At 35.8% G+C, this 26,504-nt stretch overlaps 1 protein-coding gene across 3 annotated transcripts in view; it reads right to left on the reverse strand.

The window, feature by feature from the left end:
* Positions 1-2,288: 2,288 nt before the first annotated feature.
* LOC104606275 (calcium-transporting ATPase 4, plasma membrane-type-like) overlaps positions 2,289-26,504 on the reverse strand; it is a 38,249-nt gene continuing 14,033 nt past the window's right edge. The window contains exons 5-12 of one of the 3 annotated variants that reach the window (XM_088897190.1): positions 24,759-24,952; positions 21,260-21,380; positions 16,731-16,785; positions 14,681-16,620; positions 13,520-13,675; positions 11,967-12,138; positions 11,554-11,852; positions 2,289-2,920 (exon numbers count right to left, since the gene is read on the reverse strand). In XM_088897190.1, the coding sequence (XP_088753316.1) occupies positions 2,606-2,920; positions 11,554-11,852; positions 11,967-12,138; positions 13,520-13,675; positions 14,681-16,620; positions 16,731-16,785; positions 21,260-21,380; positions 24,759-24,952 (3,252 nt within the window). In that variant the 3' untranslated portion in view covers positions 2,289-2,605. The remainder of the gene's footprint in view (positions 2,921-11,553; positions 11,853-11,966; positions 12,139-13,519; positions 13,676-14,680; positions 16,621-16,730; positions 16,786-21,259; positions 21,381-24,758; positions 24,953-26,504) is intronic. The other 2 variants (XM_088897191.1, XM_010271377.2) reach the window with 2 other exon arrangements.

A 26,504-nucleotide genomic window follows, 5' to 3' on the forward strand; every position in this document is an offset into this window, starting at 1 on the left:
AAATTCTAGCTACTCAATTTAATTATTATTTATACTTAATCATAAAATAATTTACAAAGACAATTATAACCCTATTAGGGCGGTTAGTGCTAAAAATAATGAATAAAGTAATTGAAATATAACAGGCGCATATGCGTGAAGGCCTAATAACACTAAAGTATAAACAATAATATTTTTACTTTAGTATTTAGAAGTGCTAAAATACAAAGTATATATTATACTTTTACTTTGAAATCCATTTGGATAAAAAATTCTATGGTTTATGCTTTTCAAAATAAAACACCATTTTCTGTTTAACAAAAGCATAATAATAAATATGTGTAAGTGATAGGTGGTTATCACATGTCATGGCATATTTATAATAATGACACATCACAGTAATAAAACACTTATATGTGCCAACTTGTATTATTATGTGATACATGGTAGTTAGAAAATAGTGACATGCGTAAGTAACACACATGCATATTATAGTGATGCATGGCAGTCATTAGAAGTAACAAGTGTCAAATTGTGTTGCTATGTGATACGTAGTAGTTAGAAAATAATGACTCATGGCAATCACATAATGATGACATGTGTCAACTTATGCCAATATATGACATGTTGCGATAAAAAAATAATGACACATTTCGGTGACACATGTATAATAATGACACATGATAGTCACATAGGTAGTGTTTTGTATGGTTTCCGTTTATTTGATAAATGGTGCCATGTCATTGCCAAATCAACATTTATCTCATCATGTCCATCCGTACGCATAGGTATTCACAAAAGTTGGTTTTGATTTATGTGCACACCAACTGTTGGGGAAAGCTTCATTTTAACGCTTCCTCCAACGATTATGTGTTTATTCACTGTTCCGTTAATGTGATGCCTAATTTTTGATGAACGATTTATCAAGCACTTTTCTCGATTTTGAAGACAAATCAAGTACAAATGTTTATTTAATAAACGAAAGCTATACCAAACACATACATAATGGAAACACTTGTATGGCCATGCTATATGGCAATAACATTTATAATTGTAATAGTTACATAATAATAACACATGTTAGCAACACGTGTATAATGGATGCCACGTGATAGTAACATAATGGTGACACCTATATGTCCTAAAACACATAGAGGTGTAAAACGGGCCATGTCAGGCTGACACAACACGACCCACCTGTGGCCAGCGCAAAGTGCAGGCCGTCTTGGGTCATGTCGCCCTCTCTAGGGATAATTTGGGGGGTTGGCCAAACACAGCCCATGTGGGCCCGTGCCACGAGCATGGGCCAAGCGGGCTATAGGCCATGCTGGGCTAGGCCACAGGCTGAGCTTTGGGCGTGGGCCGAACCGGGCCAGATTGTTTTCTTTATCTTTTGACATTTTTGATTTTTTTTATTTGTTTGCTAAGTAAAACTAAAATATTTAAATTTCTTTTGGGAGCTATTTAAAAAAATAAGAAATCTAACAAATAAATGAAAAAAAAATTACTTAAGCAAATAAGAAGTCAAAGAGACAAAGACTCAAAGTGAATAACAAATTGAAAGAAAAATAAGAATTTTATTTCATTTAAATTTGAATGATACAAAGCATACAATAGTTGGATGAATGAAATATGAAAATTGGAAAATGAAATAAATTAATAAAATATCAAAATACAATATAATTACAAATTGAAAATAAAAAATTACGTTATTAAAAATATCAAAAAAATTAAATAAAATTAAAACAAAATTTACAATAATTTGAAAAAATGCTATACAACTATTAAGTATACAAAAAATATTGACTTCATCATTTTCTCCTATTGTTTTTGACTTTGATCATCTATTTTAGGTGAAACATTAGGTGTAGTGTCATGGTAATGGATAAGGCTATTTATAGGAATTAGAAATAATTCAATTGCCCCAAATACCCTAAAATTAGTCATTTTTAGTTGTTGGGAGGGATATTTTGGTCATTGTAAAGTTATTTATCACTTTACCCAAAATATCCCCCAAACTAACTGTTATATAGCTATTGGGGGGCATTTGTGTCATTCTTTCTCCCCCTCCCCCCAAAACCAAAATACATAAATACCCTCCTATAAAGTTGTTTATAGCTGATGAGGGGTATTTCTACAAAAAACCCCCAAAAGGATGAAACTAGCCGTTGAGGACCCCCCAATGGCTAGTTCATTGGGCGGGCCGAGCGTGACCCGCTACGGGTCTATGGGCCGTGCCGCGGGTGGCACAACCCAATTTATACCTCTACAAGAAGTACATAAATATAATTAGGAAAGAACAAATAAATAACCATAAAATTTACATTATTTGATACATATACCTAGTTAATATGAAAAAAGATTCCTCATGTACAACGCACGTGCTGAATTATTAGTATACAAAAGTGAAAATACAAGACAAATGAATATTAAAAGAAAATCACATAATGTAAATGTGCAAAAAGCTCTTGGAAAAATGATTATTTGATATTGGTTAGCCAAAGAAGAAAGAAAAAAAGATTGGAAAGAAAAAAAAAAAAAAACTTACTATTGTTATGACAAAATTTACTTGAGAAGAGTGAACAACTAGAACAATTAAAACCCTTTTATCAATATCCATGCTTTGTCATGCCAACTCTGGACCAGTAGGAAGTGCTACGTAACCATAATAGTGTTGGGAATTGGTTGTATTCCTGGCTGGTTCAACAGGAATTTGCTTTATAATAACCGCAAAGACCATACTTATAGATCCAATTAGAATGCTGAATAGCCATAATTGCCAGCTTAGAGGGACAGTACTTGCAAAAGTTCCCAGGAATTCAACCATTAATATTTGGAATACTATTGTGCAGAACATCACAACTATGAATACCCAACTGTTAAACATGCCACGGAAAACATTAATGTTTTCCATATCACGACTATTTATTTCATTGAAAACCTGGCAAAAAAAGATTAATTAGAGAAAGAAGATTAATACATGTTCAATTATTAAAATCAAATCATAACATTTGGCAAGACTTTGAAAAAGATTAACTAGTGAGCACAGACTACATATTAGAAACATCATGATTGAAAAAAAGGGGAAGAATGGTAAACAATATTAGTATCATCATCTATTTTATATAGTTAGCTACTTGTAACCACACATCATTATCTTTTCATGGAAATTTCATTTTAATTATACTGTTGCCCTCTCTCTAAATTGTGCTTCTTTTTATCCTAATAGATTTGCTCACCTATTAATTTCTTCTTCTATATTCTTCTTCAATTTTCTATGCACACATCTATTATCATTAAACTATGTTGTATGCTTAAGCTTTTTCCTAAGATAATTTTGCATTCCTTATACATCATTTTTTGGTTCTCTTGATAAGGAAAAAATCTATTTAACTTAAGTTTGACTCACTTTTAAATAATATTAAATATTTATCTATACTTTTAAATATGTATATATTGTTAACATATCATAAATTATTGTAAATTCTAAAATTGTATTTCATTTTTCAATTCCCTCCCTAAACTCAAATTCTTTATGCACCATATCATATCTACTACACTTCTTTCCTTATATGCCTATTTAAATCTCCTCTTATAAAAATATTTTCTTCATTTGGATGGCATCATTCATATTGATCTTTGATCAATTAAGGTGAATCAACTAAAGCGTCAAGAAATTCCTAGGTTGATTGAGTCTATATAGACAACATGTTTTTTTTTAAGGTTTGGTTGACGATCTCCATTGAAGCATTATTATGGAAAGAGGCTCAAAGGGTGGAAGATGAAGTAATAGAAGAAGGGTGCTTATGTGGCAAGAGAAGAGTGGGTGATTCAAATGAAAATGCAAATTTCACCAAAATAATGAAACAAAGGTTGGAAAGAGGAAAAGATGAGGGGCTAGTCATAATAAATTCATGCATGAGAAAAGAGGTTTGAGCTGGCGTGTGGATTGTCATATGTTCAAATTTGATAACCACCAAAAAGCTGATTGTATTTTTTAAAAGAAAATTCAATAAAAATAAAATTAAAAGCATCATAAAGAAACACATATTCTATTTGATAGAAGAAAGGCAACACGTATTTAGAGTGTTTAAGGGAGAACTGGTTATTTTTTATGTAAAACATTAGAAGGCAACACGTTTTTAGAGTGTTTAAGGGAGAAGTGGTCATTTTCGATGTAAAACATTAGAAAGGCAGCACATATTTAAGAAAGAGGTGGTCTTTTCGAGATTTATCAATGAATTATCATAACTCTCACATGTGCTCCAAACAATTCTTACAAAATGAAAAAAATCGTATACAAAATTCATCCTCTAACATGTACTACAACTACATGTACACGATTAAACTCACGTGTGGATACCATTTTCTGCATACAAAATGGACCATGTTACCTAACCCCAACCCTTCCCATATAAATATATATATATATATATATAGGCACACCCACACAAACTTTGACAAATGTAAATGTCTACGAGTACATGATCAAGGGTATTTGTAGGGTTACAACTTGAGTCTAGACCTGTTTATGGGTCGGGTAGCCCAACGGGCCAGCCCAATCTAAGTTGGGATTGGACAAGATATCAGGCCCGTGGACTTGGGTCGGGCCTAAAACACCAGGCTTGACCTTTTCTCGAGCCGGGCTTGGGCTTTCTTAAAAAATCTCGGCCCGAGCTCGAGCCCGACTTGATAATGTATTTATATAATATATATATATATATATATATAATATTTTTTCTTTATTATTCTTACCTTTTTCCAAGTAATAGTGAGATTTTTCATTATTTTTTAGGTTTTGAGGTCTTTTAATATAAATAAAATAATTTTTTATTGAATAACAAAAATATTTTCCAATTTTTTGGCCGGGTTCGTGCTTGGGCCTAGGCTTTGCGCTTTATATAAGAGTCGGGCTTGGACTTAAGATCTAGGCCCACTGGTCGGGCCGGGCTCGGGCTTGGGCCTGGGTATATTCTGTTAATATAGAGACAAAGCTCGACCCAGCCTGGCCCATGAACAGGTCTACTTGAGTTAGGTTGGGTTGAGGATCTATTAAATGTTGAATGGGCATGAGTTCAAATCCCAACCCATTGTAGTTGAGATTCTTCAATTTGGACAATTAGAGCTGCACCATTAAGCATTTGGTCTTTCTCTTATAATACAAATAGAAGAAAGAAATTGTATGCCTTGTACTTTTTTGGAGATTATTTTGTGTTTATGGTTCCTAGGAAGAAGTCTACAAAATTTTCTCCAGAAGTCAAGGAAAACTAGAGAATTAGAAATTTGCTTTGATTGTAACTTCTTACTCAAGATTAAATGTGGCATTTAGATATCTTGCAGATGTTAATCTTCTAGAAAAAAATGTGAGCAACTTTTCCAGTTTGTCCACTTTGATATGTTTTGTCCTATCATGAAGAATAGGGTTGTGAGCAATACTGATGACAATTTTATTATAGCAATATAGTGACATAGGGCTTGTTATAGGTAGGGTTGTTAATGGAGTCTGAAAGTTGAATACCTAATTCAACTTCGAATTTGATTATCTCAGATTTGGATGTTAGAACTTGTAGTTGATTAAAATCCAAGTATAAGAATATTATTTATGTATATATGTAATACAATTATATATGTATATAGATATTATGTGTAATATAATTTTAATATTTTATATTTATATAAAACTATTATACATATATAAGTTAAAAATAATTATTTTTTTAAAAGCTTTTGGTCATGTTAAACACAATAAGATGGTTGTGGATTAAATTTGAATTTGATATGAAATCTAACAAGATAATTGGATGTGGATGTAGATCTAGAGGTTTGATAATCAGATTTGGATGTGGACATGGTTGAATCCAGTCCAAATCTGATTTGATTATAGTCGTAGTTATAAGAAGACCTAACTAAAGAAGTAGTTTTCACCCGTAACATCTCAATAACGCTGTGTGCCATAACACGATATTCCACTTCAGTACTTGAACAAACCACCATTAATTGTTTCTTACTCCTCCATGTCACTAGTTTGCCACCCATAAATGTGCAATACCTAGAGGTTTACCTTCAATCATCTACAAAGGCTACCCAATCTGTATTAGTACATGTTTCAACATTCAAATGTCCATTATTAGCAAATAAGATACATCTTCTTGGGTATTTTTTCAAATAATTTAGTATCCTTTCTCCAACTGAGACGTGTTGATTTAGGAACATGCATATTAGGAAACAATATACCTCTTCCTTGGTGCTTCTTCAAATACTTTAGTACCCTTTCTACAAATGAGACATGTGATGATTTAGGAGCATGCATATGTTAGCTAAGTACACTAACAACATATGCAATATTTGGCTAGGTCATAAACAAATACAACAACTGACCAACAAGTCTCTAAACTGTTTGGCATCAACAACAATATTCCCCACATATCTCCTAAGTTGTGATTGGGCTCAATAGGAGTGTTGAATGATTTACATCCAAGCTTACTTGCATCCTGTAAAAGATCTAGGATATATTTTCTTTAGGAAATGAAGATGCCTTTCTTGGATCTAGAAGTTTCAATCTCTAGGAAATACTTAAGAGAACCTAGATCTTTTACCTCAAACATAGGAGCAAAAAATTGCTTCAACTTCTAGATCTCTGTCTCCTAGTCACTTGTAATGATGATATTATCCACATAAACAATATAAACAATATGGACAACCGATTTCTTGTCTCCCCTATTCACAAACATAGTATGGTCTCACTAAGACCGTTTAAACCCCATCTATTGAATTGCTTTGTCAAATCGGCCAAACCAATTCCTTGGTGACTGCTTTATCCTATACAAAGAGTCGTTAAGATGACAAACCTTCCCTTCAGTATCCTTTGCATGAAAACTTGGAGGTTGTACCATATACACTTCTTCTACCAAGTCCCCATTTAAAAAGGCATTCTTTACATCAAGTGACGAAGATGCCATCCTAGGTTGATTAGCAAGGATAATAAAACTTATACTGAGTTCATCTTTCCAATAGGATCAAAGGTCTCTCTTTCCTTTAATAAGATCAATTAGTTCCCACATATTGTTCTTGTGTAGGGTGTCAATCTCTTCCAGCATATCTTTAGTTTATTTAGGAGATTCCAAAGCTTCTTTAAGTGACTTAGGGATAGGAACACTAGACATAATAGAAATGCATGCATGATAAGAAGGAGATAAAGAGTCAAGAGAAGTGTAACGAGCAATAGGCTGCCTAGTGGTACAAGATTTAACACCCTTACCATGGTCAGTAGGAACATCAAGGTCATTAATGACAAGAGGTGAAGGCAAAGAAAAGATACCTATTCGAAAAGAATATGGACTAGCATGTGGATTTGCCTCCTAAGAATCCATTGGTAATGGTTGCACAACTTTTGGTTGCTCTACACCTTGAGATGCATGCTGGATTTTTTGTTGATAATGAAGACGAGAGATAACACAAAGAGGAAATTGAGAATTAGAAATAAAAGGAGTAGAAATTGGGAAATTGGAATATATATAGGAAACTAAACCTGTTTCTCACCACCACAAATCTCCCCTTAAGGAGAGAGAAGAAAATAAGATTGGGATAGAAAGAAGGTAACATCTAATGAGGCATAACGCTTAGATGCACAAGGTCAGAACAGTTATACCCTTTTTTGAAATGAAGGGTCCCCAAGGAAAACACAAGGAATAAACTTGAGGTCAATCTTACCCCATGAAGGAGACAACTTATGGACAAAAAACTTGCACCCAAAGACGCGAAGAGGGATAGAGAAAAAAAAAAAAAAAAAAAAAAAGAGGAGGCTTTGAGTAAAGAAGCTAATGAAAGGCTTTGTATTAGAGGGTCCTACTAAGCATATGATTCATTAAGTATGCTACTCTAAGAATTGCATCACCCCAAAGTCCTTTTAGCATGTGCGTTTTCAATAGTAGGCCTTAAGCCACTTCCAACAGGTGTCTATTCTTTTGCTCGACTATACCATTTTGTTGAGGTGCTTGAGGGCAAGAACTACAATGTAATATTCTATTAGTAGCAAAGGTTTAGTCAAACCCTTGATGAAATACTTATTAGCAATATTTGATTGGGAAATTTGAACATCCACATGTTCAAATATATCCATATGGGGTTCCTTCATGTAAACAATATAAATATATCCATGTGTAGTGAGAATAGTCTTCAGTAAAAGTCATAAAGTATTGATATCCACCATCAATCACAATACAAGCCGGGCTACACACATCAAAATGCACAATGTGAAATGGAATATTAGATATTTTATTATTCAATAGAAATGATGTTTTATAATGCTAATTGACAAGTATGGCATTGAAATGAGGACTCAAAAATAGACTTAAATAAAGAAGGAACCAAATATTTTAAAGATTCCAAGGGCATATAACCCAAACAGAGATGTCACAAATAAACCTGTCTCTTAACATGGCTATCACTATGACTTAGAAGTGTTGTAGAGGAAGAAGATTTCGGCCTATCACCATCTTCCAAGATATAAAGGCCATCCACCATATGATCCCTAACAATCGTCCTCCTCTAAGTCAAATCTTGAAAAGCATATGAAGTGGTAAAGAAGGTTGCATTACAATGTAGAGGTTTGGTAAGACTATTAATAGAAAGAAAATTAATAGGTAATTTGGTTAAATACAATACATAAGAGAGGATAATGCTAGAGGAAGGGATAAAGTTCCTGAACCAACAATGAAGAAGCCAATTTGCTAATCTCACCTTATCTTTCTAGAAAACAATTGATATAAAGAGAACAAGGTAGGCATAACAATCATATGGTTGGAAGCCTTGAAGTATGGAAAGCAATAGCCTAGTTACCTGAGCTGGCTGCAAATGAGGCTAAGGAACCTCTAAGTTACAGAGCTTTGAATGGGTACGCTAGGAACCAAAGGGAGTTGTATCATGAATTACTATACTAACTACCACATTAGCTGAATTAGTCTTCTTACTAGGCTTCTTTTGAAATTTCTTCGGTTTTCCCACTAAATCCCAACAGTTCTCCTTGGTATTTCTCTGTCTACTATAATGACTACACCATAGTTTATCCTTGTCATCTTCCCTCTTAGACTATTTGCCTTTCTTAACAACTCCCTTTGTTTCCAAGGCCATAGGCTCCCCATCGAACAATTTCATAGAGTGTCTTCTGCTCTCCTCTAACTGGATAAGGGAATACACCACTTGAAGACACAGCAAATCCTTGCTCCCCATGGGTTCATATACTAGGATTACATCAACAAGGCAAGCAAACACATGTTGCTAAGAAACTAACTTCTTATAATTCTTAGATCCTTCTCATTTCTCTAGGAAATTCTCTAATAATAGTCCAGCTCCTTCCACATGGATATAGTGTATAATAATAGGCAGATAAGATCTTATCACCCTTCTTACATCCAGTTAACTCAACTAGTAACTGGTAGATTCTAGAATAATGCCTAATCCCAAACCTCATTGGAAATTTCAGCCCACATGAAGTTTTTCCTAAGAGAAGGATGAATAGAAGACAGTAACCAAGTCATAACCATATAGTTTTCTTGGTCCCATTATCTGGCTCCTTCCCTTTAGGTTCTGTTATGCGTCCTGTTAAATAACCAGACTTCTCATTACTCCCCACAACCAGTCTTACACTTTTACCCACTCTAGATAATTCACGACTATCTATAAGAGTAATAGAAACATGTATAAACATATTACCAAGTTAATTGTTACACCAAAAAGAGTTTTAAGGTAACAATAGAGGTTGTAGAGTCTTCACTATCCATCTTTAACACCCAAAGCTAAACTAAACCATTTAGCAATACGAGCTAACAATCATACAACAAACCAGGAAACTACCTCCCAACAGGCTTGTACTGCTAACAACAATTAAAAAACTCACGTACCAACATTGCCAAACCAAAAAAAAAAGGAAAGATATAGCCCAGTCTTCTCCACCAATTTTGATCGGTCACTTCACTGCCTAGCCAAAAAACACTATATATACTGCTAGGAAGGATAGACCACTAAAACTAGAAAGGGGAACACACAACACAGCTATTAAGAGTCTTTACACCATTGTCAATTAGCTTAGGAGAGCATGCAATCTGAAATAGAAAACTCACATTCAGTGTCACCACTAGAATATCCCATGGCCTCCAGATTTACTCCTACAGAATGAACACCACTTGTAATTGTAACACAAGAACAGTCACAAGAATTTCCAACAAAAAGGATTACTCACATCATCTAACCACCTACAGGTTTGTGAAAGAATCTTCCTTGGTTTTACAATCAAGGACAAAGAATAAAAAATGAAAAAGAAGTATAGCTGTGACCAGATCAGATGAAGTGTTTCCATATTTCCTTGTCTCACGAGTGAATAAAATCAAAAAAAAAAAAAAAACAGAAGAGAGAGTATAGGAAGAATGTCCCCTGATCAGATCTAGTGCTCTAATACCATCCTGTAAACGTTAATCTTCTAGATAAGAATGTGAGAAGAAAGAGACAAGTGAAGAGAATGATTGGAGTCAAAGTGGTGAGTGGGTAGCGGCTCCTCTTCCTATTTATATTAGGGAAAACATAATACAATGTAAAGGACAAACTGCCCCTCACACTAACCATACATATCTACTGAATAAACAAGGTATTTTTTGATAGATTTCAAATTTATTTAGTGGTCGATTGTGATACTTGATGATGAACTTTTAAACAAAAAATGAGTGTTTTAGGTTGTTAGGTGAGGCTATCTACCTACCTTGGGGTACTAGGCACTTAGTTCTATGTTTCTATGATATATTAAAAAGGTCATTACCCAACATTGCTGTATATTTCTGTGCTATGTTCTTCGATAAAATTTTCTATTATTGATAAAAACAGAACGATGGAACAGAATTCATATAGTCAACTCAATACAGTTGTTTGGGCTTACTTGAGTTGAATTCTATTGATCATAAAGGGCAAAAAAAAAAGCATAGCAAGATATAAGCCATAAAGAATGGATAAAATTGAGGGGGAATGCTCTTTAGACCAAGAAAAAGGAGATATAACAACAACAACAAAAATAAAGAAGTCAGTGAACTACATGGTTTTTTAGTAAAAAGCAAAAATAAATAGGAAACTAATTAGAAATGCATCAGCAGATAGCAGGTTGCGCCTTCATGTCACTTAGCAACTCACATCTCATGTCCCAAAGTCATCTGAAACTTGATCTTTTGCTTCTTTTCGTAACTTAGTTTTGGCTTTACTTCTATTCCAGTATCTATGAAGGGGCTATCACAATCATTTTATTTAACTTGGTAAGCCTCGTATATTTCTTTCATCCAAGTCAAATTTTCATATTGTTTTCTTATATAGTTCATGTTTTGCAACCCAAATAAGATCCATAAAAAGATAAAATAACACAACACATAAGAGGCATGCATAACCTGAGATATGAATTTAAACCAAAGCAGTTGATAAACCCAATTTTCACTATCAACCAACACATAGAATAGAGTTTTATGGTGCAAATTGGATGAGACACTTAGGAAAGAGATTCTTCACTTTTAGAATCTATAAACTGAAAACAATGAACCATACCTGACAGAAGACAAAGGAATTGAAGAGGAAAGTATTGAGAACTGAAGTAGCATCTGAGCCACTAAGTCTCAAAAGCTCCTTTCCATAAAACTGAAGAGTAAGAAGGATGATCAATTGATAAATACTCTGACCAATGATGTTCCTCCACATGGTCCTGGTAATGAAACTAATGCCCCTGCCAACAGTAGGTCTTTTCATCAACATATCATTTGGAGGTTCAGTAGCCAGTGCCAATGCACCAAGAGTGTCCATAATCATGTTCACCCACAGCAATTGGACAGCCGTAAGAGGAGCAGATCCTGTAAGTCAACAAGTTTAGGATAGAAATCAGCATAATGAAAATAATAACATTGCCATACTGTAAATCCAACTAAAATGCTCATTAGAAGTGATCAAATTCATTGATTGCATACCTGAGATACAGGCAGACACAAAATTGATCACAAGAGCAACAACATTAACTGTTAACTGAAACTGCACAAACTTTTGAATATTTATATAAACAGCACGTCCCCATTTGACTACATTGACAATAGTTGTAAAGTTATCATCCATGATGACGACATCGGCATTTTCTTTTGCAACCTGTACAAAAATAATATATATGTAAATATGAAAGTTAAAATGAAGAATACGAAGAACACATGTGCAACCACCTCTCCGTATAGTTTCTTCTTCCCCATATGCTTCTAAAACCATTAGAGAGCATTATCCATATGCTCCTAACCAAGAAGCAACTACATTACATACTCAAAAGTAATCTTTAGCCAGAAAGTAGTTATTAACAGCATGACTTATCTACCTCTTGTGGTTTGTTGGGTCAGCATGTTGCATCTGTTGCAAGTTGAAAATCTAGACGAGCCAAGGCAAGCCAGAAAGGACATGGATTGAGGCAGTCAAATGATTTGAGAATGGACATTGATGGAGTGAAATGAAAAAAAGGAGTTATGTAGTCAAATATAGTAGTGTTAAGTCTTTGTTTGAGTGGTGCAAGTCTCCTTTCTAAGACCATCTCTTCAAGTGTTGTATAACATATTTTTTTAGAAAACTTACCATATCAATTTTTTTTTTCAAATTCAGACTATATCTCCACATAGTACTTTCCCCATTCTTAAGATATAGCATAATTCATCTTCCACACCAGTCAAACTCCCTGTCTTACATCACCTATTTACCTTCATTTTTATTCTTTGACAATAACTTCATCTTTATACTTTAATTATATTCCTTACACATTAGCATCATGATGTAGGAAGACACCCAATATAAGAAAACAAAGATGTTCAACCCAAGAACAAACTCTTAGTCATAAGCACCTAATAGGTTCTTGAAAGAATGATGTCAAAATATGGCATCTGTAACAAAAAAAAAGAGAAGTCAATAGAATTTTTTTTATTTTAATTCTCATTATCCTCTTTTACTAAAGATTGTGGACCTTATATAAACTTCTTTCCCTAATCTAAAGATTCCTTTATCCACCCTCCAACTTATAACTATAGATGAAATCAATTAAGCTAACTGAACTTCTAAAAAGCTATGTACCCATAAAAAAACAAGCTGTTTTGATAAAGGGATTTTTCTTAAGCATAATGTTCTTGGGATGCCAAATTTGTTACATGTAGAGGGTTGTTGAAGAAGAGTACTGGCAAAATGAAACAAATGAAAACTTCAAAGAATCATAGATGGTACACGTTACAAAAGGTTTCCCACGTTTCAAAAGTAATCTCTACAAGGTTGGTCCATGAAAAAGATTTAATGCCTAGGCAATTAGATAGGTAAGTTGCCTAGGTTCTACCGGGTTTTTAACAGCATTGATTATAAGAGAACAACAAAATACATGTAATGAACAAAAAAGATTCAAATGACACAAATGCCAAACAATTGCGGGAAGAGGGAAATTTGCAGGAAGTCATGCCTGAGCAAATATGAACTGGTGATATCACATAAGGCTAGATGTAACACAAACCTCTGTTCCTGCTATACCCATAGCAAGCCCAATGTCTGCTGCACGCAAGGCTGGGCCATCATTGGATCCATCACCTGTCACTGCAACAACTTCTCTTAGATCCTTCAGTTGTTTCACTAAGGTGTGCTTGTCCAAAGGCAAGGACCGTGCCATTACCTGTAGCAACATAATTAGCATTTAAAAGTACCCCTATATGGTTAGCAACTAAGGGCCTGTTCATTTGGTGAGCTTTTGGTGCTGATATCTTGTTTTTTTTTTGTTATAAATAATTAAAAAGAATAGTGAAATGTTTAAAATTTTAAAAAATTGATTAAAAGTATAAAAATGAATAAAAAATTATTAAATTTAGTAAATAATAGAATAATTATTACATATCTAAAATACTTAATTAAATATAATAAAAAAATAATAATTAACTAAATTAATTATTTAATAATGAATAATTAAAACAATTATTTTAACTCATAAAAACTACTGAATTAATTATTTTATTTCATTAGTGATGAATATTTAAATTATTTTATAATTAATAAATAATTAAATTAAGTAAGTATAATTACTAATAAAAATAATTACTTTTTAATTAAAAGTCAATTATTTTAATTAATAATATTTACTAATTTTTTATAAAATTAAAGCAATGGTGCTAATAATTTAAAAATTAATAGTTTTAATTATTAATAGATTTAATAGTTTTTAATCATATTAATTAATTATGTAAATATTATTTTTATAATTAAATATTAAATTAACTTAATTATTAATATTTAATATAATGAAAATAATAAATAATATATGAATAAATATTTACAAAACAATTAGAAAACATTAATAAAATTTAATAATAACTTCCATATTATGTTATTGATTTTTTTTATTATATTTGAATAATCATTTTACTATAATTACTATTAGATTATTGGAACACATACTCCACATACCTGTCGGACTAGGGGTATGGTTGTAAAAATAAGGATAAATCAAGAATTAATTTTACAATTTAATTGAATGATAGGCCTCCTCATACGATTCCAGAGTGTTCAGCCTTATGGCAACTGAAAGCTCTGAAGTCACAAGATCCTGTACGGCATCATTTCAGAGTTAAGATTTCAGCGGTAATGAACAGGCCTTAAAATTTTGTAACGTAAATGGCATTGCAACCTGAAGTTTTGGTATCAACTTCTTCATCTCTTCAGGACTTTTACTACTGAAATCTGGACCCTCTATAGCCAAGCCATCATCTGTCAATATGCCACATTCTTTTGCTATTGCTTTAGCTGTGTAAATATTGTCCCCAGTGACCATCCGTATGGTAATTCCCGCAGCTAAACAAGCCTCTACTGCATCCTTGACACCAGGGCGCAGTGGGTCCTTAATTCCCAGAATTGCCACCAGAGTATATCCATCACCAGGAATGTTATCATTGTTGAAACTATCATCTATATCCTTGAAAGCCAAGCAGAGTGTTCTCAAAGCTTCAGAAGCAAAACCATTTATGATATTCATGACATTCTCTATCCAGGTTTCTGTCAGATAGACAAGTTCCCCATGGCTACCAATTACCTTACTGCACATTCCCAAGATGATTTCTGGTGCACCTTTGCAGAATGCCCTAAATCCACCAGTTGGGAGAGTCACAAGAACGGACATCTTTTTCCTGACTGAATTGAAAGGTTCAACCTTAACAATATTAGACTTCTGGCGTTGACCATCAAAATCACCCCCCAGAAGCAAGCCAAATTCTAACAATGCTGATTCGGTTGGAGTACCCAGGATGGTATTCTTTCCATCTGTCCCTTTCACCACCTCTGAACTAGTATTCTGAAATATAGAATGTAATAGGATTATCAAAACATCGTCAGAAATCATAGACTTTAAAGCATCTATGCTGTCATTACCTTTTATCACCTTTATTTCTTCACAGATCCATATCTTATTGACAACCATATGGTTTGTTGTCAGTGTCCCTGTTTTGTCTGTACAAATGCAAGTAGCAGAACCCATGGTCTCACATGCAGAGAGATGCCGTACAAGTGCCCTATCGTTCATTAATTTCTTCATTGCAAAGGCAAGGCTTAGTGTCACTGCCAACGGTAGCCCTTCCGGAACTGCAACAACAATTATAGTCACTGCAATAGAAAAATAGTTCAGAAGCTTCATTGCATCGCTCAAGGACCACTGTAAAAACTTGTTTTGCAATGCCTTATCTACCAGAAACCTTGCCACTAGAACTACAAATGTCAGAACCGCAAAAGTCAAACCAATCTTCCCAATAATAGTAGCAACACCATTCAGCTTCACTTGCAATGGTGTCTCATCCTCTCCTCCCTCATTCAGAGTCTCCATCAACCTTCCCCACTCAGTCCTCATTCCAACTGATGTTACCAGCATTATACCATTCCCATCTTGAACTTTGGTTCCTGATAGAAGAAAAGGATTCTCCTCAGATATGTTTACAGGTTCACTCTCACCAGACAAGCTTGACTCATCAATCAACAAGCTGTAACCTGATATAAAAATCCCATCAGCTGGAACTTTGTCACCAATAGAAAGATGAACAATGTCTCCAACCACTAAATCATAGATAAGAACTTTCTGTCTACACCCATCTCTGGTTACCTGAACAAAAATCTTTTTCTTCTCCTTATCCAATTCTCTGAATTGCAATGACTGCTTGTAGTCGCTGATTGAAGTAACCATCACTACCAAGAAGATACTGAGTACAATTCCCAATCCATCATATATACCCTCTGGCCAACCCTTAGTGGCAATTCCTACACCTATAGAAATCACAGCACAAACTATGAGAATGATTAAAGTCAAATCCTGCAATGCCTCCCACACGAATATCCAGAAACTCTTAGGTGGTTTCTCAACGTATTGATTGAATCCATAAATCTTCTGCCTCCTAGGTAGATCAGTTAAATATACACCATCAGTTAGTGAGACTTGAACTTTTCTGGCAATTCCTTCAACTTCTCCATGGAACTTCAAACGCCTTGAATCATGGCCATGAACAATTGATGCAAGTTCATTTGGATCAATGCCAAAGTCAGCTTCTCTAACCTCTTGGGAGAGCTTGTATTCTACTCGATTTCCAGCTATACAACAACACAAAAAATAAAACACAATAAAATAAGTGAGAATGCAAAACAGAAGTTATGATTGAAAAGAAATACATAATTGAAATGTGCTTTCATAGAGGCCATACCATCAATAAATTGTAGGGCTGCTTTTTGAACATATAGAGCAACACGTAACTTTTCCTGGCAGAATTAATAACAGCAATAAGGATATAAAATTTAAAAGAGAAGAAAGAAAAGAAAATCAACCCAGAAAAATAAATGTTTCAATGTGTTCGATCAGTTCTCTCTCTTGTCTCCTAATTACTTTTACAAACTTAATCATAATGAACAGAACCACAAAGATGCCCTTAATGGAGTGGCCAGCTCATAAACATAACATAGAAAGGAGTTAATGACCCATATGGTCCAGGCCCATTAATATAAACATAGCTAGTAAAAAGACAAGAAATAAAAAGAGCACTAGGGCCCATTCGGCCTAGATGTCAATAATGCCAGCTTGCTTAATGTAGTAGCTTCCCTTTTGGAACTCAAGACATCAGAGTGTCTTCCAACATATTGCACAAGAAGTTGACGCGTACAAGCTCTAGCAGAAGTTCGAGAGCCTGTATGAATGCAAGACCTCGTAGAACACGGCTTTCATGATCTGAAAGCTTGTAAATATGAAATATAAGGATGGGTGCAATGTTTCTGAGCATTTCAGTAAATTCCAAAAAGTCTTGAACAAGCTATCTAGCATGAAGATAGTATTTGATGATGAGGTACAAGCATTGCTTCTTCTGAGTTCTCTACCAGATCACTGGGAAACTTTGGTGGTTTCACTTAGCAACTCAACCCAGAATGGTGTACTAACTTTGAACATGGTAAAAGACAACATGTTCAATGAAGAAACAAGGAGGAAGGAGAATGGTACCTTCACTCAATACGATGCTCTTATTGTTGAAAAGAAAGGTAGGAGCAAAACCAGAAGACTCTACAAGAGTGATGACAAAGACAAGTCTAGAGGAAGGTCCAAACCAAGGAAAGATATAAAATGTTATCACTATGGCAAGACTAGCCACGTAAAGATAGAGTGCAGAAAGCTAAAAAGAGAGCAATCCGAAGGAAGGGTAAAGGCAAAAGACAAGACAAGGACACAATTACAGTTGCAACTAATTGTGGCCTTGGATCCATGAACCTCACAAGCCAAGACTCCAATTGGGTGATAGACTCGGATGCCTCATTCCACGTCACTTCTTGATGAGATTTCTTCTCATCCTACACTACTGGTGACTTTGGCTTCTTAGGTTAGGAAATTATACTATTGCCAAGATCATTGGCATGAGAGATATCTATTTGAAGACCAGTCTTAGTTGCAAGCTTCTCCTAAAGAATATCAAACACATTCCAGAAATCTGCCTAAACCTTATCTCCACTAGTTGCCTTGACGATGCTGGGTATCCTACCTATTTTGGTGAAATTAAATGGAAGCTCACTGGGGGATATCTAGTGCTGTATAGAGGTGAGAAAGTGAATATCCTCTATGTCACACAAGCAACGATCTGCAATGGGGAGGTGAGTGCTGTGGAAGACCCCTCCAATGAGCTACAGCAAACGAGACTCAACCATATGAGTGGCCTCGAGACCCTTGCAAGGTAGAAAGTTTTGCCTTTAGCTAAATGTATGCATCTGAAAAAACCTGCTTTAACTGTCTAGTAGGAAAACAACATAATGTTTCTTTCCAAAGGTATGCTTTGTAACGAAGTCAAAATATTCTTGACCTCGTTTATACTGATGTGTCTTCTATGAGCACTAGAGCACTTGGTGGTGCTCTGTATTTTGTTACATTCATTGATGACCATTCTAGGAAGGTGCAGGCTTATGCCCTGAAGTCCAAAGACTAAGTGCTAATGGTCTTCAAGAACTTTCACACTAGTGTTGAAAGAGAAATTGGCAGAAAATTGAAGTGCATGTGTTAAGAGTCGACAATGGGGGTTAGTACAGAGGCTTCTTCGATGCTTATTGTACAGAATTTGGCATCAAGTTGGAGAAGTCATGAGGACTGCAGTAGACTTATTCAACCTTTCACCTTCTGTTCCACTAAAAGGTGATGTTCCAGAGTGAGTCTGGAAAGGGAAGGATGTATCATACTCACACCTATGAGTCTTTGATTGTAGGGATTCTATTCACACCGACACACCCCCCAAGGATGAAAGGTCCAAGCTTGACAACAAAGCAAAGTAGTTCATCTTCATGTGATATAGTCATTAAGAGTTCGGCTATAGGCTATCAAAGTCCTTGAGAAGATAGAAAAATCAAGGTTTGTGCAAAAAAGTTTTGTGGACTTAGGTCCAAGTCCACCCATGGTGCATAGTGAAAATTGAGGAGAAGTACCATAGGAGTGAGAAATCTTGCAAGAAAACAACTCTAGTGATAGTTCACTGTGAGAGGGATTCACATACCCTGAGCAAGTATCTCTTGAACCTACTATTGACCAGAAACCAAGAAGATTTACAAGATAGAGACAGCCTTCCTAGATGTACACCCAAATGAATATCTACTGGTCATTGATGGTGATGAACTAGAAAACTTTGAAGAGGCTACGACTCATGAGTACAAGAAAGAGTGCCTAAGGGTGGTGTAGGATGAGATGAAGTCTTTGCAAGACATCAACACCTACAACCTTGTGAAGCTACCTGAAGGAAACAGAGCACTCAAGAATAGGTGGGTGTTCAAAGTTAAGACAGGACATGGTGCGAGGCCCAGATACAAAGCTCGACTGGTGGGGAAAGGCTTTAGCCAGAAAAAAGGGGATCCTTTGATATGAAGATTGAGAAGTCAAGATGTGTTGATTGTTAGACAAGAAGTCAAGAAGATTGAGAAGCTAAAGTTAGAGCTGAAAAAATCCTTTGATATGAAGTATTTGGGACCAGCTAAACAAATTCTGGGTATGAGGATTCTCCGAGACAGGAAGAATAGAAAACTCTGGTTGTCTTAGGAGTACACTGAAAAGGTACTGGAAAGGTTCCATATGAGCAAGGCCAAACCAATTAACACTCAAATTTCAGTATATTTCAGATTGAGCTCACAATAGTGTCCTTCAAGTGAGAAGAAAAAGAAGAAACGAAGGGTGTACCTTATGCATTAGCCGTGCGAAGTCTGATGTATGCCATGGTATGCACTAGGCCAAACCTCACTAGGCTATTGTGAAGTGGATCCTCAAATACCTCTGAGGCACCTCCAAGATGAGTCTATGTTTTGGAAATGACAAGCCTGTTTTGGATGGCTACATAGATGCAGAAATGGTTGGTGGCATTGACTCAAGGAAGTCTACAAGGTACTTGGTTACCTACTCAAGGGGAGCAATCTCGTGGCAATTTAAGCTTCAGAAGTGTAATGCCTTGTCCACCATTGAAGCAAAATTAATAGATATTATAAAAGCAAGCAAGGAGTTGTTGTGGATGAAGAGACTTCCATAAGAACTTAGGCTAAAGCAAGAAAAATCTATTCTTTACTCAAATAGTCAGAGTGCCATCCATGTCAACAAGAACTTCACCTCCCATTCAAGATCCAAGCACATTGATGTTAAATATCATTGGATTCATGATGCCTTGGAAATAAAGTAGTTGGGACTTGATAAAATCCATATTGATGAGAAAGGATCAAATATGATGACTAAAACTGTGATTGTTGAAAGTTTATTATTTATGAAAATAAGGTAGGTAAGGTAGAACCCTCCTCATGAGTCAAGAGGGGGTATTTGTTGGGTTTTCCCTCCTCATGTAGAAGAAGAATTAAACATTCAGCAGTGACCTTACATCTTCAGCCTCGCGGATCATCCATGGACCTCACAAGTTAGTCGCAAACATCATGGAATATCTATAGACCTCATAGCTTCGTGGGATGATGGCCTTGCTAGCTCTGCCTCATCGCTCCTCGAACCTTGCTAGTTATTTGGTTTCATGTGTCATCTAGCATGCAACACCCTTTTTGGTATCGCTAGCTATCCTAGCCCTTTCTTACCTTGTTCCTCCTTTAGGCCTTGCTAATGGTGATTCCGCAGGCTTATGATGATCAATTGCCTTTTGACATGTAGGGTATCTTCAATGATTTATGCATTGGAAGATGAATGGTCACTCTTGTTTATTTATTTATGTGTCTTTGTTCATTTTTAGACTGAGTGAGAATGTGAGCTTGCATTAGCTACCTGTAATTAGTTTAAACGTGTGAACACCAAGTTCATCCTCTATAACAAAAAAGGAGATTTTATCTTCTTGATGCATTATCCTTTAGTAGAGACCAGAGAAGTTGTAACCCCACCATTCCAAGAGATAGTGGAAGTTCATCTAGACTAGTGTCTCGTGGTTTTCCCCTTTAGGTTTTCAAAAGGGTTTTTCACTTTAAAAATCTTGTGTGTTCTTTGGTTTTGTTCCTGCCCCGTTTATTTTTTTCTCCATTTTGCTAAGTTCACTTTTCAACTTCAAAGCTATACTCCTTTTTCTCAACAGATGGTTGGGAATATGAACATAATAGGTACACCCAAAGACTAAAGAGGAAGAGGGAAAAGATCCTCATCAGGGAATAAGAGATTGAAAGATGACTTGAAACCCAAAACATGAGAAGGCATATGATTTATCAAATATGTGGCAATAAGAACAACATCCTTGCAAAATTTTACTGGAACATCAGACGCAAAAAAAAGGCTTCTGGCAACTTCAACCACATGACGATTCTTCCTTTCTGCTATTCCATTTTGTTGTGGAGTATAGGTATATGAGCTTTGGTGAATAACCCCAAATCTGTCAAAATATGATGAAATGTTCTCCTCAGAATATTCCTTGGCATTATTAGAGTGGAATATTTTGATACAAATATTAAACTATAAGAAAAAAATCATGAAAATGTTGCACAATGGTTGGAATTTCATCATGGAAACACATGAGGTAAATCCAAGTAAATCAAGAGAAGTTGTCAACAAATATAATAAAATATTTATAGCCACTCATATCTAGTAAATGATAAGGCCCTCAAACATCAGAGTGAACAATACGAAAAGGAGAAATTGATCTTTAGTTACTTAATGGATAAGAATTTCTACAATGTTTGGGGAGTTCACATGATTCACAATGAAAACTAGACAAAATTATTCCTTTAAACAATTATGGAAACGAATGACTTAAAGTAGAAAAAGAAATATGACCAAAATGTAAATGGCATAACATGACTCAATTGATAGACTGATGAAATAGACTCCAAAGCAACTCCTTTAGATGCTACGAGACTCTTGTTAGGCATATCCAACAAGTATATCCCATTTGCCTTATGGCCACACCCAATCATCTTTTGAGATTGTAATGCAAGAGTAAACCGAGGAAGAAGAATTTGTTATATTAATCATCAATCTCGTATATATATATACAAGTTACAAATTCTATGTTAGGAAAGAAGACTAATCAAATTACTACAAATCAGTCCTACAATCAAGGTAAATCATATCTCCCTAGTATTTACTTCCTATTTTAATTATACAGTCTATAACATTCACCCTCAAGCTGGAGCATAGATATTAATCATGCCCAGCTTGTTATAAAGATAATCAACCCTAACCCCATTAAGAGCCTTCGTGAAGATATCTCCCAGTTGTTCTCCTGTTTTCACATAACCTGTGGAAATCAAACCTTGCTGAATCTTTTCACGAACGAAATGGCAATCAATCTCGATATGCTTAGTTCGTTCATGAAAAACAGGATTAGATGCAATGTGAAGAGCAGCTTGGTTGTCACACCACAACTTGGCTGGTACTGAAGTTTTAAGACCTACTTCAATCAGAAGCTGATATATCCACATTATTTCACACACAGACTTGGCCATAGCTCTATATTCCGATTCTGCACTCGAACGTGAGACAACATTCTGTTTCTTGCTTTTCCATGAAACTAGATTCCCTCCAACAAATACACAATAGCCTGAAGTAGACCTTCGATCTTCCTTGGATCCTGCCCAGTCAGCATCTGAAAAACATTCAATTCTAGTATGACCATGATTGCCATACAAAATTCCTCGCCCAGGTGCTCCTTTTAAGTAGCACAAAATTTGTTCTACAGTTGTCCAGTGATTAACTGTTGGAGAGGACATGTACTGACTCACCACACTAACTGAATACGCAATATCTGGACGAGTTACAGCAAGACAATTCAACTTTCTAACCAATCTTCTATATCTCTCAGGATCTTCAAATAATTCGCGATCTTTTGTGAGCTGCAAGTTAGGAACCATTGGAGTGCTACATGGCTTAGCTCCCAACTTTCCCGTCTCAGACAACAAGTCAAGTACATATTTCCTTTGAGATAAGAATATTCCCTTCTTGCTTCTTGTTACCTCAACACCCAAGAAGTATTTCAGCATTCCCAAATCTTTGGTATGAAACTGAGTGTGGAGAAAGGATTTAAGGGATGAAATCCCTGTAGTATCACTCCCAGTAATGACAATATCATCCACATACACAACTAACAAAATGATGCCGGCAACAAAGTGCTTGAAGAAAACAGAATGATCAGACTTACTTTTCTTAATACCAAAATTCTCGGCTGCCTGACTAAACTTTCCAAACTAGGCGCAAGGACTCTGCTTCAACCCGTACAGAGACTTATGAAGATAGCAAACTTTCCCATACTCCCCCTGAGCAACAAAGCTAGGCGGTTGCTCCATATAAACTTCCTCCTAAAGATCCCCATGAAGAAAAGCATTCTTGATGTCTAACTGATGAAGAGGCCAATTATAAGTAGCTGCCATAGAAATAAACAACCTGATAGAATAATCCACTCCATAAGTCTGAGCATATCCTTTAGCAACAAGACAGGCTTTCAATCGGGCAATGGACCCATCAAGATTGACTTTAACTGTAAACACCCATTTACACCCAATAGCCTTCTTATCTATAGGTAAATTTACCAAGGTCCAAGTACCATTGTCCTCTAAAGCATTCATCTCCTCAATCATAGCAGTACGCCATCTAGGGTGAGGAAGGGCTTCTTTAACAGTCTTAGGAACAGAGATAGAATCAAGAGATGCAATAAAAGAACAAGAAGAGGACGACAAATGATTATAAGACACAAATGAAGACACTGGATAAGTACACTTACGCTTACCTTTACGAAGAGCAATAGGAAGATCATCATTAGAGGCTGGTTTTGATGACGAAGGAACAGGATCATTTGAGATTGGACCCGACGACGAAGGAGCTGGTGCAGGACATGGATCCGGAGGGGTTGGTCGCCGAGAATAAACCTGTACTATAGGTGGCTTAGGCCTAGCAGGAGTAGATTCAATAGGATGTAAAACTGATGATGTGACAGTATAGATTAACAAATCATCATCCTCCCCTTGACTTGAATGAAGAGTAGATGGAAAGAAAGGTGTATCTTCTAGAAAATTAACATCAGCTGACACAAGATATCTGTGAAGAGTAGAACAATAACATCTATACCCTTTTTGAACACGAGAATACCCAAGAAAAACACACTTCAAAGATTTTGGATCTAGTTTGGTAACCTGAGGACGAACATCCCGAACAAAGCATGTACGCCCAAATACCCTAGGCTCAATAGGAAACAGTGTTTTATTTGGAAACAGAACATGATAAGGAGTCTTACCCTGAAGGACAGACGAAGACATATGGTTAATCAAGAAACATGTTGTGGAAACTGCATCAGCCCAGAAAGGTTTAGGAACTGTCATTTGAAATAACAAAGCTCTTGCAGTTTCCAGAAGGTGTCTATTTTTCCGTTCAGCAACCCCATTTTGAGATGGTGTATCTACACAAGAAGTTTGATGAAGAATGCCATGCTGAAGCATGTAAGTTTGAAAGGATTCTGGCAAGTACTCCTTAGCATTATCACTTCTCAATATTTGTACAGAAACATTAAATTGAGTTATAACTTCAGCACAGAAAGCAGAAAAATGAGAAAACACCTCAGAATGATTTTTCATTAAATATAACCATGTCATACGAGAGTAATCATCAACAAAAGTAATAAAATACTTAAACCCAGTTTTGGACTCAACTCGACACGGACCCCAAACATCTGAATGGACTAACTCAAAAGGAGCACTAGCTCGTTTATTGACTCTAGGACTCGAACTAAGACAATGGTGTTTAGCAAACTGACAAGACTCACAATTTAATGACGACAAACTCTGAAATTGAGGACAAATTTGCTTTAACACATGGAGAGGGGTGGCCCAACCGACAATGTGCTTCAAAAGAGGTTACAACTCCAGAGCAGGCTATGGATCTTGGAACTTGTGTATCAAGGATGTAGAGACCTCCAGACTCATGTCCTTTACCAATAATCTTCTTCGTCGTAAGATCCTGAAATAAACAATAATCAGGAAAAAATGAGACACAACAATTAAGGGTACGAGTGAGTTTGCTAACAGAAATTAAATTAAATGATAACTGAGGTAAACTAAGAACAGATAACAAAGGAAGTGATGGTGTTGGACTAATTGTGCCAGACCCAATAACACAAGATGTTAACCCATCTGCTAAAGTAACAGGAGAGGTAGATTTATGAGACTAAAAGGTAAAAAACAGACTTGAATTACCTGTCATATGATCTGTAGCTCTAGAATCAATGACCCATTTTGAAGAGGAGGAAACAAGACATGTATTTGGTTTACCTGACTCGACGATGGCAGTAACAGGAGTAGATTGAGGTTTCAATGATTCTTGGTACTGAGCAAATTTGGCATATTCTTCTACAGATATCATGATAGACTTCTCAGAAGTATCCGTGGTGGATGCAATATGGGTAGACTGAGTTTTCTTATTCTGCAACTTCCTGCAATCCCGCTTCATATGTCCTGGGTTATGACAGTAATGACACACTATCTCTCCTGACTCCTGTCCACGAGTATTAGTATTCCTGTCATAGTTACTTGACCTATCATAATTGTTGGATCCTATCCCTTTACTACCACTACCACTCCTGTATTGTTGTCTCCCTAATTCAGATATATTATTGCGGCTGACAAGGGCACTACTAGGCTGAACAGGTGGAGAACTTTCTGTACGAAGGACCCTACTGAAAGCATCTTGTAGAGAAGAGATCTCTGAATTGGAAAGAATCTGAGATTTAGCAGTCTCAAATTCAGAAGGGAGGCCAACTAAAAAACTCATAACAGCCATCTTTTCTCGCTGAGCTTGTTGAACAGTCACATCAGTACTAAACGAAAGCAACATATTAAGTTCTTCATATGTTTTCTTGAAATCCATGAAATAGCTTGTAAGAGATCTATCGCCTTTGTCCGCCCTGTAAAAGGCTTTGTAGACATCATAAATGCGGGAAATATTCTCCTTTCCGGAGTACAAGAACTCTAGATAGTTCATTAATTCTTTAACAAATTCACAGTGAGTGACTAAACCAACAACCTCACTTACAATGGAGTTGTGTATCTGCAAGAACAAACGAGCATCCTCCCTCAACCAAGACTTTCTCGAGTCATCACTAGGAGGGTCATCAGTCAAATGGTTATCCATAGCAATACTCAGTAAATATAGTTGAACAGTTTTACTCCAATCCAGATAATTAGAGCCATTAAGCTTATGCTCAGTTATTTTTGACATCACCAAAACAACATCCGACATAACTACTGATTTCTTGTCTGCCATAACCTCAAAATTCAAATAAACAGAATATTTTGAGCACCAAAAATCAACGGAGCACACCTGTTGAAAACAAAAGTCACACCGGAATGGATATGCATGTAATAAAGCACAAATATGTGCTATACAGGATGAGGCGAGCCAAAAGACAATGACCGAAAAAAAAAAAAAAATTTTTTCGGCGACAGATGCGCCTTCACGCGCCGGCGCGTGTGACTATGGCAGAATCTTCAGGCGGCGCGTGAGACGCACGCGC

The sequence above is a fragment of the Nelumbo nucifera genome, chromosome 2, assembly GCF_055504915.1.
Source record: "Nelumbo nucifera cultivar China Antique chromosome 2, China Antique-T2T, whole genome shotgun sequence".
In the NCBI taxonomy this organism is placed as follows: Eukaryota; Viridiplantae; Streptophyta; class Magnoliopsida; order Proteales; family Nelumbonaceae; genus Nelumbo; species Nelumbo nucifera.